The sequence below is a fragment of the Cavia porcellus genome, unplaced genomic scaffold, assembly GCF_034190915.1.
Source record: "Cavia porcellus strain 051 isolate PalLab524CR breed Dunkin Hartley unplaced genomic scaffold, mCavPor4.1 scaffold_16, whole genome shotgun sequence".
In the NCBI taxonomy this organism is placed as follows: Eukaryota; Metazoa; Chordata; class Mammalia; order Rodentia; family Caviidae; genus Cavia; species Cavia porcellus.
Genome location: NW_026947499.1, coordinates 32,778,602 through 32,794,236, shown reverse-complemented (window position 1 = coordinate 32,794,236; position 15,635 = coordinate 32,778,602). Strand labels below are relative to the sequence as shown.

General features: G+C 43.0%; 1 protein-coding gene and 1 pseudogene across 1 annotated transcript; one reads left to right on the top strand and one right to left on the bottom strand.

Moving 5' to 3' along the window:
- Nucleotides 1-4,193: 4,193 nt before the first annotated feature.
- Nucleotides 4,194-4,836, bottom strand: LOC100728469 (histone H1.0-like; annotated as a pseudogene).
- Nucleotides 4,837-9,921: 5,085 nt separating this feature from the next.
- On the top strand, nucleotides 9,922-14,622 carry Ptx4 (pentraxin 4). Its single transcript, XM_003478099.3, has 3 exons — nucleotides 9,922-10,141; nucleotides 11,174-11,837; nucleotides 13,068-14,622. Exons 1-3 carry the CDS (start codon nucleotides 9,926-9,928, stop codon nucleotides 13,706-13,708), a joined length of 1,521 nt encoding a protein of 506 aa, XP_003478147.2. The 5' UTR covers nucleotides 9,922-9,925; the 3' UTR covers nucleotides 13,709-14,622.
- The last annotated feature ends 1,013 nt before the right edge of the window (nucleotides 14,623-15,635 follow it).

Here is a 15,635-nt window from a genome sequence, read left to right as displayed (position 1 = left end):
GAAGTCCTGTAATGTTTAGAATGCCTAAGTTTTATTGGTCTTGTTCTCTACTGTTTTGTTCAACTTTATAATATCTAATAAGATAGACAATTCTTTTTAAGGAAACAAGGGACAACGTTGATAACCATTGTTGATAAACTTGTACTCTGTTCTACACCATGTGCTATGTCTATCCTTGGTATTGACTGACAGCTTTGTTTTGCCATATTTGACTGTATTCTTCCCCCCCCCCAAAGAAAGTAATAAGCACTAAGGAGTAATAAAATCCAAGATGTGTAAATTTTGTTGTAAAAAAGAGAGGGAAAAAAAAAAAAGAAAAAGAGCTCTAACGGATATAACAGCAAGTGTATTTGGGGGTGTTAAATAGCTGACTTTATCAACGTTTTTGGAACATTGAACACAGCTGTTTGCAGTCTCCCTGTTTGAATGTCCACCTTGTGTTCTTTGATACTGTGATTTGAGGAACTATTTTCAAGAAGATAGTGTGTAATCTACTAGCAGGTGATTTCTTACTGTTATGTTTTTTTGTTTTGTTTTGTTTTGTTTTGTTTTGTAGTTCTGTATTGCGTGTACCCTTACACCGCTTTGGTTTGTTTTGTGTTTTTCTCTTTTTCCTCTTAAATAAAAAAATAAAAAAAAAGAAATTTTAAAAACAGGACATGTGTGGATCTGAGGCAGGTATAGTGATTTTTTCTAATTTTTATTGGTACATTTTAGATATACATAACATTCATCATAGGAAATTTATAGCTGTATATGATATAACTTGGTTTTTTTCCCATTCTCCTACCCTTTTTAACTGCTATTCCTCTCCTTATTTACAAAAGCTTTGTTTCATTTTTCCTTTTTTTACCTTCTTCCTTCCTTCCTTTTCCCCCTCCCTGCCTTGTTTCTCTTCTCATTTGAACATTTTCTTCCCATTTCCCAATATTTTCCCATTTCCCGATATCTATTTACACTTTCAGTTTTTCACAACAGAGAAACAATGCAGTATTTACACATGAGCGTCCAATTTATTTCACTTAAAGAGAATGGTCTCAAGGTCCATCCATTTAGCTATCCATGTCTCAGGTTTATCTCTATTTATGGCAGAGTAGTACTTCATTAAATTTTTTTAAAAATCACATCTTCTTTTTTTTTTTTTCTCGGTACCGGGGATCAAACTCACGACCACGTGCTTGCAAGGCAGGTGCTTATACTGCTGAGCTAAATCCCCAGCCCCAAACCACATCTTCTTTATCCATTCCTTGGTAAATGGATATTTGTGCTGTTTCTAAGATTTAGTTATTCAAAATTGTGCCACTATGCACATAAGTGCATATATCGTTGTAGTATGATGCTTTTAATTCTTTCGGGAAGGTACCAAGGAGAAAAATACCTGGGTGAATGGAACCCTAGTTTTTTTTATCTCCACACTGATTTCCACAGTAGTTGCACCAGTCTACACTCCCACCAACAGTGGAGAAAGGTTCTTTTTTCCCCACGGCCCTTCCAGTATTTGTTATTGATTGATTTCTTGATGATAACTATTTTTTCTGGAGATGGAGTCTCAGTGTCGTTTAAATTTGTTTCTCTCAAATGACAAGTGATGTCGAACATTTCTTCATATATTTTTCATTTCTAATTCTGCATCTAAGAAGTATCTGTTCATTTCAGATGACCATTTTTGGATTGAAACTTTAAATTTGGAAGCCTGATTTTTTTTTTAGTTCTTTATATATTCTAGCTAGTAGTCCTTTGTCTGAGGAATAGCTGGCAAAATTTTTTCTCATGCTATGGTTGTCTCTTCACTCTGTTGGTAGTTTTTCTTGCTGTGCAAGATCTTTTTAATAAGACGAGACCCCAGTTGATGATCCTGTGTAATATTTCTCCTGCAGTCTGAACTTGTTTATAAAGTCTTTTCCTACATCAGTGTCTTCAAGAGTTCTACCCATTCTATCTTCTAGCAGGTCTAGTGTTTCTGTTTTAATATTTAGATCTTTGATCCATTTTGATTTTAGTTTAGTGCATGGTGATAGACATGGGTCTAGTGTTAATCTGTGCTTGGCTCCTTTGTCAAAGATAAGCAACTGAGTGTATGTGGAGTTGTTTCTACATCTAATCTGTTTCATTGATCCTCAGGTCTGTTTTATGCCAGTAACATGCTGTTTTGTTTTTTGTTTTTTGTTTTTGTGAGACATGGTATCCTTATGCAGTTCAGACTGGCCATGTGTTCACTTTGTAGCCCAGGCTGGTCTTGAATTTGCAATAATCCTCCAGCCTCAGCCTCCCAAATGCTGGGATTCCTGGAGTGTACCACCATTCCCAGTTGATATTCTTTTTTTGTTTGTTTGTTTAGTACCATGCTGTGTTTATCACAGAAATTTTGAAATATAATCTCTTTTTTTTTGTGGTCTTTTTCGTTTTTATCGGTACCAGGGATCGAACTCACGACTGCCTCTTCAAGGCAGGCGCTTATGCCACTAAGCTAAATCCCCAGCCCCTGAAATATAATTTCAAGTCACCCCTGCTTTGCCTTTGTTGCCCAAAATTTCTTTTGGTATTCTATGTCTCTTCTTGTTCCAAATGAACTTTAGGACTGTTTTGTGTTTCTGTAAGATACTCTGTTGGAGTTTTGATCCGGATTGCAATAAATCTATATAACAATTTTGGAAGAATTGCCATTACCACTATATTGGCTTTTCCTATCCAGGAACAAGGGATATCTTTCCATTTTCTGATATCCTCTTCAATCTCTCCTTTCAAAGTACTGTACTTTTCAATATAAAGACCTTTTACTTCTGCCATCAGATTGATTCCTAGATATTTCATTTTTTTGGCATTGTTAAAGGTGTTCTTTCCCTAATTTCTCTCAGTGAGTTTGCTATCTGTGTATAGGAATGCTATTGATTATTTTTTCCTTTTCCAGATTTTATTTTAAGCTGGGAGTGTAGCTCAGTGGTATAAGCACCTGCTTGGCAAGTGCGAGGTCTCAAGTTCGATCCCTGGTACCCCTCCCAAAAACAGAATTTTTATATTTTTTAAAAAAGCTTTAAAATTACAATAATAGCAATTTTCTCCTAGCACACATAACATTTGTTTAAAAAGGGTGTGTGTGTGTGTGTGTGTGTGTGTGTGTGTGTGTGTGTGTGGCACAAGTGCATAATTTTTCTATTAAAAATAAAAGACAGCTGTACAGGTTTTTTCCTCCCAGCTCGCAACATTAAACCTAAGTAGTAGTCCTAGGTATGCATATACACAAACACACACACATGCTCTATGTAGCAAATTCCAAATCAACTGCAGTAGATCTTACCCGCCATTCCCTGTCTCTCTCCCTCCCCATCTACAACTACTTAATAAAAGATTCAGAGGTAAAAAGAGGTGGGGGAGTGGGCTAACCAGCTGGTGGTGGGGCTGGAGCCCTACAGACAAAGAAAATCCACATCTTTAGAGGAGGAACAAAATACTGAGGAAAGAAAAAAGTCCTCCAAAGACACATCCAGCAAGTTGTGTGGAAAACCCAAGTTTCAGCAGGATGCACTGAGGCACTTGGCTGACTGGCTCCTTACCCTTCCCCCAAAGTTTCAGCTTCCATTATGGAACTTTGTTGAAGCCACAGATGTGTCCCCTGCATGGAGAGAAGCTACAGTTTCTGTAACCAGCTGTCACTTGGTCCCCTTTCCCTTTCCTAAGACAACAGGGAGGCCAGAAGTGGTGCTGACCTAGAAGAGAAGAAATAGACCTTGAACCCCCTGCTGTTTGCTACTGCTATCTTCCCCTCCAAAAGTTCAGAAATTCTCACAGGGGTGCCCAACTTAAAGAAGACCTTAAAGATGCTCCTACAAACCTTTACAATTCCTGGGTCCTCTCCCCTCTAACAAGAACAAACTACTCTGCCTGTTCTTTCTTTCCCCATCTACCTTCATAGCAATCCCCCCAACACAACATACAACCCATCCAAATCCTGAAACCCATGAAGCCAATCAACAAAACTAAATATATGTAGAGGTGAGATTTGTTCTTGTAATACTTGCACAGCTGGTGAAGGAAAGAGCAATTGCTACACAATTTCTGAGGAAACCAAAGACTGTCTCTTATAAAGTCAGAATAAATGGGGCAAAAGGTTGCAAAGAATCAAGAAAGAAGAAAGAACAATATTTACAGACTATAAGAAAACACTTCCTTATGTAAAAAAGAAAAAGGCTTCCTTGTTACTTCTTGCCAGTCCCTTTGGCACTGGACTTGGCTTTTGGCTTCACTGGTTTGGCCTTTTTGGGCTTGGATGCCTTGATTGGCTTAACTTTGACAACCCTGGATTTTTTTTTCTGTCTTTCTTGGGCATGGCAGTCAGTTTCTTCTTAGTCTTCTTGACAGGTTGACAGGGGTGGCTTTAGGTTTCTTGCTTGGGACTTTGGAGGCAGCCTTCTTGGGCTTAGCTCCCTTCTTTGACATGGGCACTTTCTCGCCTCCTTCTTAGTCTTGAAGGCCATTGGCTTCTTGGGTTTGTTGCTCTTGGCCAGCCAGAAGGATCCCCAAGGCACCTACACCATTGGTTTACTTGAGGACACAGGTCATCACCAGACACTTGAAAGACAACTTGATCTGGGAGTCAGTGTTCCCCCTCACCTTGTAGTGGTTCTTGATGTACTTCTGGATGGATTATTGTGAGGAGCCAGCACTGTTCGTCTTAGCCTATCTGGCAGCCATGATCATGTCGGAATACTTAGAATGGTTTGTGGACTTCTTGGAGTGTTTGGCCCACTTGAGCTTGGCCATAGGAGTGGAAATGGAATTTTCAGTCCTGGTAGCCTTCCTGGTCCTGCTACTGAAGGCACTTTCCAAAGGTTCAGGCATCTTTGGAAGGATCTGCTCTCAGGCCTCTGGCTACCAGGCCTATCCGGACACAGGCTGTCAGGGTTACAGACAAGTAGCCACTGCCTCTTCTCCTCCCCAACAAATGTCAAGGGAGCCCTCACTAGGCTGGCTCTGCGTGGCACACCTCACTGGCATGCCACTCAATCTGCCACCTGGCTCCCACTCTGCCTTCACCTCCTCTGCTTCCCCTTTCCCAACTCTGCCTATTGCTATGTCATTGATTCGTCATCTAATATCTTGATCAGCTATTGAGATAGTAGAAGGATCAGGAATGTACACACATTTAGTTTTTTATAATTGCACAAGTACCCACCCTGTACTGCTGTTAGAATGTCTAATGCCATCCAATTTTGGAGGATGGCCTGTTTCATTAATTTTACTTTTTTTATTTAGGAGAGACAGACCACTTGTGTGTCGTTTAAGGCCTGCTTGGTATAGTTAGGTAAGGCCTCAATATATGTTGATTGATTTTTTTCTAGAGTCTCATGCACCTCCTTTGTTACTTCCACTGTTACCATGGGTACCTTTAGAATTGTTTTACTGTATTGTCCCTCAGGTTTGTCTTTGATGAGCTAGAAATATAGGGTTTTATCTTGCTTAAGTGTCTTCTCATTTTCTTTCTTTCTTTTCTTTTTCTCAGTTTCACTCCTGAGTTGATGCTTGTAAATTTCTTGTGTTGAATAGCTTTATTGCTAGTGTTTAGAACCCTTAGAAAATGACTGCTTCTCAGAGATGTCTTCCAGGTATCGTGACTTTTGGGTGTGACATCTGTTGCAAGATTCTACCTCTTCAATTTAATGGTAATGAGAAATTTCTTCCTATTTTCCCACTGCCCCTGGTTCTTTGGCACTAGCCTAATTACTTTTTATGCCTCTTGGGCAATATCAGTCTTGGCAGACCAGGAAGTCCAACTATGTTACCTTGGCTAAAGTAGTACAATCAGCAATAAGAACAGCATCAAACAGTCTAGAAAATGACAAAAAATGATAACTATTAATGTGCCACTTTTGACTGTATGAGCTAGATTGTGGTTATAAAACAAAACCTAAAAACAATCCAAAAATTATATACAGTACATAAACCCTCAGTATGGCAATTTTAACCTCTGGGAGAAAATTTAAAATGGTTAGGGAGAAAAATAAAAAAATAGAGATTAGAACCAAGACTGGAGGACAAAGGAAGATTATGTAAACTTTGGAAGAAGACAGGAGAGAGAGGAAAGAAATAAAACCAAGAATAGAATAGAACAACAAAAACAAAAACCTGGAAACAATGTTCACACTTATATAAAACAAGAACAATCAGGAACAAAACAAAAAAAGAAACAAATATCCACTTAAAGACATATCTGTACTGTCACTGGTAGATGAAGTTGGCATACAGAGTCCAGATCCAAACTGATTAATCCTAGCAAGCCAGTCATAACTTTACAGCAGGGTAGTGAGTAACCCCAGCAAGTCTGCACCTTTAGTGCCACTGAAATCCAAGCTGGTTCTCAGGTTCAAACTCAATTTGTTCAGCTTGCAACATTTCATGTGTCTGCTGCTGGCTGAAACTTGGTTCCTTTAACTCCTGCCAACTTCAACATGGAAGCTTCACCCTGACACTAGCAGCTGCTACATGGATCAAGCCTGTAGTTCTGAGTTCTGAGTTCTGAGTTCAGTTGGCCCCTCTCCAAGATAGCTACCAGCCAATTACACCTCCCACCCTGGGGGATGTCTGAATCCAAATAATTTACCAGCCACTGCAGTTTTTTTGGATCCAGTGCTCCATTCCACTGGTTCTTTTCTCCACTGAGGCCTCTGGGGTTGCCAGTAGTCACTGAGTCTGTAGTTTTGAATCATCCCCTCCCATGCAGTGAGTCAGAGTCTAAAAAAGCCCCACCTATGACTATATGAGGCCTCAGAGGCTTCAAGACACATTATATAACAATATATACGCATAGACATATAAGCATGTGCCTTTTATATGTTAAATATAAATATATATTAAATATATATTAAATATAAATCCTAGCTGGGCATAGTGCACACATCTGTAATCGCAGTATTTAGGAGGCTGAGGCAGGAGGATCACTGTGATTTTGAGGTCAGCTGGGGTACATAGTGAGTTCAAAGTCACCTTAAATTACAGAGTGAGACTTTGTCTCAAAAATAAATAAGTAAATAAGTAAATAAGAGTCCTTAGGTGGCTGACCCTTGTGTCTTTTGTATTTTATAAGGGACAGAGAGCTGGTTACTCTGGCCTTTTCCCTTTTTTGTGAAAGAACTTCACTATGTAGTCCAGACTGAACTCACTGTATAGTTCAAGCCGTCTTCAAATTCACAGCAATCGTCTTCTGTCAGGCTCCCGAGTACTGAGATTACAGGCATGTGCCACCACATCCAGCTGCTCTAGTCTTTCATGTTCCTGGCTACATACCTAATTTGCCTGTAGACTCTTCCTGCTAAATTCTCATTTTGTATTACTTAGCATCTTCTAAGATCTGGTTTCTCTCTCTTTCTTTACCTTTATCTTCTTAATTGCTGGAGTCTAACTGCAGAGGGAAAAGCTGCATTTAGTAAGATTTCCTATTAATTTTTAAATAAAACTTAATGAGACCTTATTTTGTCTTTTTTTTTCTGCCTTTGATTCCCCTGTCCATATACTACAAGCTGATAATAATAAGTCATTAGGTACAGTTGTGCTGGGAGGGGACTTGAGTGGTGCCATCTCTAGTCAGGATTACTGTGGATTGGCATCCCAGATCGAGCAGAGCCCTGAATATAGTGACCACCTTGGGGAGCAGAGACAGGCAGTGCATACCCAGGGCCATAGGTGGTGGTTGAGGGGAGCTGAGGGAGACAAGATAGAGGGTAGGCATAGGCCTGAGGGAATAAGGTGGGAGCCGTGGCATGGGCTGCAGAGTTGTTCAGGGGTGGTGACTTCCTGGAGCAGGAAAGAATGGGCCTCTGGATCTATTCTTCATTTTGGCCCCCAATGGGTACAGTCAGGAATGCACCCTGCAGGGGGCAGCTTTGGGTACCTACATGAGACTGAGTAGGGGGAGCAGGGGCAAGGGGAGGAGTGTCTAGGGGCAGAGCAGGGTGTGGATCTTGGCAGGGTGTGACTGGACCCAAGATAACACCTTCCTCTGGGACTCTATCCCAAACCCCACATCCACTGGGAGCCCAGGCCTCTTTAGTTCCCACAGTGGCTTTGCTTCCCCTTTATTCTTTTTCCAGTTACCCAACATCCAGTAACTTTCCAGCAAAAACCCATGGAAAGTAAACTTCCCAGCTTGAGTATATGGGAAAGCATCTTTACTTCTTGCTCCTGGTACACGAACTAGATGCAGAAATTTTGGGGAGGTGCACAATTTTAAGTGGAAATCATCCTCACTCAGAAAGTGTAAGGCTTACTCTTTTGCCTTTGGCAATGGTATCACTCTGTGATCAGTGGTTCTCCGGAGACAGTCTTGGTCCTTTCCAGTATTTTCTAATGTTTGCCAAGGTGAGCCTTAAGGTCAATGGCTTGTTCTCTGGCCTATACTCTGAGCTCACAGAGAATTAGTATCAGTGGATACCCTTATGCGGGACATTTTTCTCTTATCATAAACTGGAAGCTTCAAACAACAGAAAGTTATCCTGTCACAGCTATAGAGACCACACATCTGAAACTAAGATGCTAAGCTCCCCCTAGAGATTAAGGGAGGGGGACCCTTTGTCTCTTTCAACTTCTGGGCTCCAGATGCTTTTATGGCCTCAATGCTTCTCTGCTGCTGTCTTCAAATGGCTGTCACCTGGGCCCTCTGTCTTCGTCTTGTATGAGGACAATGGCCCACTGGACTCAAGGCCCACCAGGATATTCAAGATAACCTCATCTCAGGATCTGCAAAGACCCTCCATCCACATAAGGTCATATTCACAGCCCCAGGGTCAGCTCTTAGATATGACTTTTCAGGAGGTTTATTTGTTATGGCTTATATCTAGATGTCCCCTCAAAGCCTCATGCACACATAGGTGGAGCTTTTAGGAATGATATATTATGAGCATGTGATACTGGATTAGTCCATTGTGGTTTTGCAAAGTTCTGGGTATGGATAATGGATTTATTGAAGAGGGAAGACCCACTGTGGTATGGGTTTTGTAGCCTGGATGGAATAAAAACTGTAAAGAAGGAAGCTGCACTGCCCCCTGCATGTCACACACTACAAAATGTTTCTTCTCTATCAGAGCGCTGATCTAAAAACCAGCCCAACTGTAAACTGAAACCTCTATAAACTTCGAGCTAAAAGTTTCCTCCTTTAACTTGTAAGTTTTGGGTATTTCAATCCAACAATGAGAAAGTAACTAAGATATTGTTTAATCCACTACACAGCCTGTATCCAAAATAAGTTAGAATAAGACAGAGCTGTTTTCCTGATTTATAACATGAGCCACACATGTATTGAAGTAGCACATTACCCCATTGCCATGAACAATTTTTATGTTTTTGCCTATCAAGTTAAAAATAAATTTAGCCCTATATGTTGACTTATGCCTGTAGTCCCAGTTTCTAGACAGGCTAATGCAAGAGGATCAGTTAAACCCAACAGTTCAGGACCAGCCTGCGCAAGACCCCTCACCTGAGACAAAAACAAGCAAGAAACAGTAAACAAATACAATTTAATTAGAGTTATCTAATCCTGAGGGGGAAAAGAGTCAATGTGACTCCAACCATGTTTCAGTTAATTTTCCAAAGAAGGGAGGCAAGACCTCACAGAAGGTGGCTGAGCATGGTTAGAATGCTGGACACCAGGGCAGTCTTGGTTCTAATGAGTTCTAAACTCCAGTCAGGTCCCCTGTCCTGCTTTGACTTCTGAAACATGAATCCATATGCTCCTGTTAAAGGCATTAGTTCCAGTCTGCCTCTAAGCCAATTTGACAAGGCTTTGTACTCAGTACAATGCTTTTCCAAAGAAACTGTGTTTCTTTTAAGGCTGTTTCCTTGGGAATCCTGGACTCAGGACTGAAGGCAGATGCAGGAAGTTCCTGACACCTAGCCAGGACTGAAGAAGGAAAACCACTCAATCGGAGAGCTGTGAGGGATGAGGCCATTACATGAGCCCGACACCACCTCCTATATTCGTCCAGCAGAGACACTGGTGCCCTGTTCTCTCAGCATGGATCACCCCGGGAGGAGAACCCTACTTTTCTTCCTTGCTTTTGTGCCCATATATTTACATGGAGCTTCATCACAGGAAGGCAAGCTAGTACAGCAAAGGAAACCATTTTTTGAGAGACTCCGTAGATTAGAAGAGCAGGTAAGTGTACCGTACTTGGGCAGATGAAGGATGGCCATACCAGACACAGAGCTGTAAGTGCTGGCACTCTGGACCTGATTGTACAGTTTATGGGCCTTGTTAGCAGCTAACAGTATTCCCACCAGTAATTAGAAACCTGAGCCACACCCTAAAATCAAGCAAGATGATATGTGAATGGGGAGCTGGGGGATTTGAGGAGCCTCTCAGGGTCCAAAGAGCACAACAAGGGGGATTTGGGGGTCTGATGGTACTGGGCAATGCCACTGGGTGTGGGAGCTGTGATCTCATAAGCTCACCTAGAAACAGAGGGCATGGATGTTCTTGAGACTCTTTCCTGGAGTTTTTAGACTATTTCCAGCTCTGAGTACTTCTATTTTCAGTCTGGTGAAGTACTCACACAGGTCATCCCACAGGCTCCTTCACTCACAGGGGAGACTTTGAAGGCCACAGCAGTGAATCAACTGGCTGCAATCATCCAGAGAAGGTGTTTGGAGGAAGATAGCAGCCTGAGCTGTGGTACTGCAGTCCACACCCTACACTGTACTGCTGTAGGACCTGTATTCCCTTTGTGGTCTGCCTTCTGGGACTGTTCATGGTAACTGACCTGAGTCTTTTGGCATTGTGGCATAGATCAAATTGGTCCATCAACATGTCATTCCAGCTAGTCATAATCCCAACACTCTGGGAAACTGAGACAGGGGGATTGCAAGTTTGAGCCCAAATTGGGCAATGTAACTATTTATCAAGACCCTGTCTCAAAATAAAATATAAAAAAAGGGCTGGATGAGGCCAGGCTTGATGGCACCTGCGTTTAAATCCCAGCACTCTGGAGGTTAAGGAAGGAAGATCACGGCAAGATAGAGGACATCCTGGGATATATAGGAAGACCTGTCTCAAAAAAAAAAACCCTAAATAAACAAATAAATGCAGTGCTGGTCATGAACCCTGCATGCAGTGAGGACTTTCTGAAGGGTAAACAGGAAGGCATTTTACTTCCTGCCACTCCCTATAACCACTCTGTCCTCTTCACAGTTTCAAAGATTCCAAGAGGTCACCCTGACACACCTGCAGGGCATCGCAAACAACTACAATGTGTCCTACAATATTGACACCCAATTCCAAAGGCTCACAGAAGAGAGTCAGGCTTTGGTTCTGACAATCAACAGGTCACAGGCTGCTGTGCAGGAGGATCTGGCCCACCTAAAGACTTGGATGAAGAAGACCAAACGTCGAGGCCGGAAGGTAGATACAAGGCTGCAGGCCTTGGACCTTGCTCTGAGTGAGAAGAGCAAGCACCAGGCTTGGGAAGGGAAGAATCAGAAGGCACAGCAGGATGCTATCTCACGCCTGGCCCTGAATGTGTCTACTCTGCAGAACACACTGGCCCATCTGGAACATCAGGTCAATAGGCAGAGCACCAGACTAGCTGCTCTTGAAGGGCAGCTACAGATGGCCAACTCTGACACTGCAGCCCAGGGGCTGATCCTGGCCCCAAACCAGCCTATGCAGCCAGGTCTGAACTCCCCGAAGCTCTATCACGAAAAGCAGGCACTCAGACACAGGAATTCACCCCAGGATCTCACCGCTACTCTCCAGGGGACACAGAAGCCCCCATCCTCAAGCAACCATTGGACATCTACAGCAGCTCCAAGGGGCCCTCCTCAGCTGGCATGGCCTCCCCAGGGAACAGGAAAAAGTAAGTGTTTCAGGCCTGGCCTCCCCACAAATCTCCCTCCAGGTTTCCCAATGGTTCCTCCTAAAAGCACAGTATGCTACCCCCCACCAAATTCCCCGTAAATTTTCTCCCGGGGGTCATAAGGAGAGGACACTGGGTTCACACTCCACATACCCTGCTCCCTAGAAGAGGAGATGACGTGAATCTGCAATCATCCAAGTGACCATCTGAAGGCAGGTCACCAGCAGGCCATGTTCTTCATGGCAGAAGGACTTCTTCAGAGGTGGTTGAGTCAGGACTTTGAGATGACAATAATTCTGGATTATTTGATGGGTCCAGTGTGGTCATGGGGCTCAGACAGGGAGGCAGAAGGATCAGAGGTGGAGGGGATGTGGGGACAGAAGCACAGGCTTCAGGAATGCATTCTGAACACCAGTCAAGGACCATCCACAGCTCTAGAATATGGGAAGGGCTGGATAAGGCAACTTGTCCCATGGAGCCTCCAGAAGAAGCTAGGCCTGCCAATACCTTGATTTGAACCTGTAAGACATTTTTACCTCCAGAAATGGAAATAAACTTGGGTTGGGTAGCTTTTCTTTATTTGTTTTTACAGTACCCGGTATTCAACTCAGGCATTATCTACCATACAGCCTTATTTTGAGAGAGATGTATATTGCCTTGACTAGCACCAGAAATGCTTTAAATTATTAAATTAATTTATCTAGGCATGGAGGCATATTCCTGTAATCCCAGCACTCTTGGAGCCTGAGGTAGAACTGCAAGTTTGAGATCAGCCTGGACAATTTAGCGACTTAGCAAGACCCAGTCCCATAATAAAAAGACCTGGGAATGTAGCCCAAAGCAAAGGCCTTGTGTTCAGTACCACAAATAAATAAGTAAATAAATTTATGGCAACTTGTTACAGCAGTCACAAGAAATGTAGATAGAGGTTCTCATAGCGGCAAGGAGATAGACAGACAGCTCCTGCTTACATGGGGCTCAGCCACTCCCTTTGGAGATGCTCTCATTCTCTGTCCCTGATGGAGTGGGGTTCATTTCAGAAGGGTAAATGAGACCCTGCCAGGTATGCTCACGAGAGCCAGCACAGAGTTAGAACTCCTGGCAACATGGTGGCTAAAACTTCAGATCATCCCCTCCTAGAGTAAGGAGCATATCTACAGCGCTGATACTCCTGGATGCTTTGGGATTACCTCACATTTCAAGGCTCACTCTCCCTCCCTCTGTTTCTAGTTTGCAACATAGGCCCTGTGTTTGTCTTTCCGAATGCCTCCGCTGAAAACGTGGTCTTCCTCAGCCCTGGGTTCCTCAAGGGTCTACGCGCCCTGTCCTTCTGCACCTGGATCCGCATGACCTCTGGTTACCTGGGCACCCTCTTCTCCTATGCCACCGAAGACAATGACAACAAGCTGGTACTGCATGGCCGAGATTCTCTGGTTCCTGGCTCCATGCACTTTGTAATTGGAGACCCAGCCTTCAGGGAGTTGCCCCTGCAGCTGCTGCTGGACAGTCAGTGGCACCACATCTGTGTTAGCTGGACTTCCACCCAAGGCAGGTACTGGCTCTATGTGGACCGCAGGCTAGTTGCCGCTGGCTCTCACTTCAGGGAGGATTATGAGATCCCTCCTGGGGGATCCCTTGTGCTGGGCCAGGATCAAGACAATGTCGGGGGTGGTTTTGACAGTGCTGAGGCCTTTGTGGGGAGCATGTCTGGCTTGGCCCTCTGGGACAGGACCCTGTTTCCTAGAGAAGTTGCAAACCTTGCAATTGGGAAAGAGATCCCTACAGGTGCCATTCTGACTCTAGCCAATGTCACATTGGTACGGGGATTTGTACAGAGAATCAACTGCCCTTGCCTGGAGCATTGTCCATAAAGCCACACCATGCAGGCCAGTGAGAGGAGCCCCTCACCTTTCCCATCTGCATTGTCCTCAGCTATGTATGCATACCTGGGCTCTAATGTAGGAGGTGGGAGTGGCCAACGAAATATCTACAGTGAGAGGGGGGACCCCAGGCAAGTTCAGGGTCCATACGCTGCATCCCCCCATCTCTGCAGCATTCTTATTCTTACATGTTGCACCTTCGTGGGTCACTTCATTCTTTGCAGATGACATTATTTTACCTTGGCTTGTTCCAGCCCAGCAGGAGTGCTAGATTCCAGCAGGTGTCTCCTCTCAGTGTGCCCTTTTAGTGATAAAGGGCCAGCTGGTCAAGGCCAGTTCCCAGGAGATGCCCTCATTCTTTCCAACTGTGCAGATGGCCGTATGTATCATCACCAACTTCTCTCAAGAAAACTTTGGTAGGCTCTCCTCTGAGTCTATGAAGATGATGAATGATGCCTTTAAACCAATTTATAAGGTATAATTTTCATATTATAAACCATACCCTTTAAGTGTACCATTCAAAGATTATAGTAAATATGTTGAGTTATACAATCATCACCATAATCTAGTTTTTGAGTATTTCAGTTGCCTCTAAATGCTTCTTGTTAATGATCACTCTTGCTTCTAGCCCCCGCAACTTCATCTGCTTTCTGCCTATGGATTGGCCAATTCTAGGTATTTCATATAGATGAAATCCAGCCTGTAACCTGTGTCAACCTTCTGTCTTTCAGCATCACATTTTCTAGGTTCATCTAAACCTGATGTCAGCACATCACTCCTTTTTGTGAGTGAATAATATTCCATTGTATGAGTGGGCCACATTTTCTTTATCCACTCATTATCTGATGGAAATTTAGGTTATTTCAAGTTTTTGATTATTGTGAATAAAGCTGCTAAGTATTCTTGTACAAGTCTTTGAGTGGATGTGTTCTATCTGTCTTGGGCAGATGCCCAACAGTGGATGGATCATACGATAAATTCATGGCTAGGCTTTTGCAGAAACTGCCATACATTACTACCAGAAATATATGAATGATTCTATTTTTAATCTCCTTGCCAATGCTTGGCTTTGTGTGTGTGTCTGTGTTTGTCTTTTTGAAACAGAGTCTCACCATGCAGATCAGGCAAGCCTTTAACTCACTTTGTAGCACAGACTGGCTCAAACTCACAGCAATCCTCCTAACTCAGCCTCCCAAATGCTGGGATTACAGACATGTGCCAACACACTAGGCTGGTTTTGTGTCATTTGATGATTTTTTTGTAGAATTCAAGATTTAAGCAGGTAAAAAAATGAAACACATGTTAACTTTGACTACAGGCATTTTTACTATAAGTTTTGGTGTGATATAAATTGACCCTTATAATGGTAGTGATCCTTAAAGAAGACTTAAACTAAAGATCACAAAATTAGAATCAACTGGTACATACTGGAAGACAGGATGATGTTGGATGAAGCATGGAGAGGAGGACCCTGCCAAGCCTGGGAACATCTACTCTACATGTCACTCTTATCATCCCATTCCATTCCATTTCTCTTTGTGGTGCTGGGATTGAACCAGGGTCTTCATACTAAACTACATCCTCAGCCCTTTCTATTTCTTATTTTGAGACAAAGTCTCACTAAGTTGCTAAGTTGCTCAGGTAGTGCTCAAACTCCTGCCTCTGCTTCGCAGAGTGGTAGGATAACAGGCATGTAAGAGTGTCCTCCACCCATTTTAAAAATCAGAAAGTAAACTGGGTGTCGTGGCACATGCCTGTAATCCCAGCACTCAGGAAAGTGAGGTAGGGGGTTGTTGTGAGTTCAAACCCAGTCTGGGCTACAGAGTGAGTTTAAGGCCAGCCTGAACTACATAGTGAGACATTGTGTCCAAAAAAAAAATCAGAAAGTAGACTAGAGTAAACCCATGCTCAGAGCTAA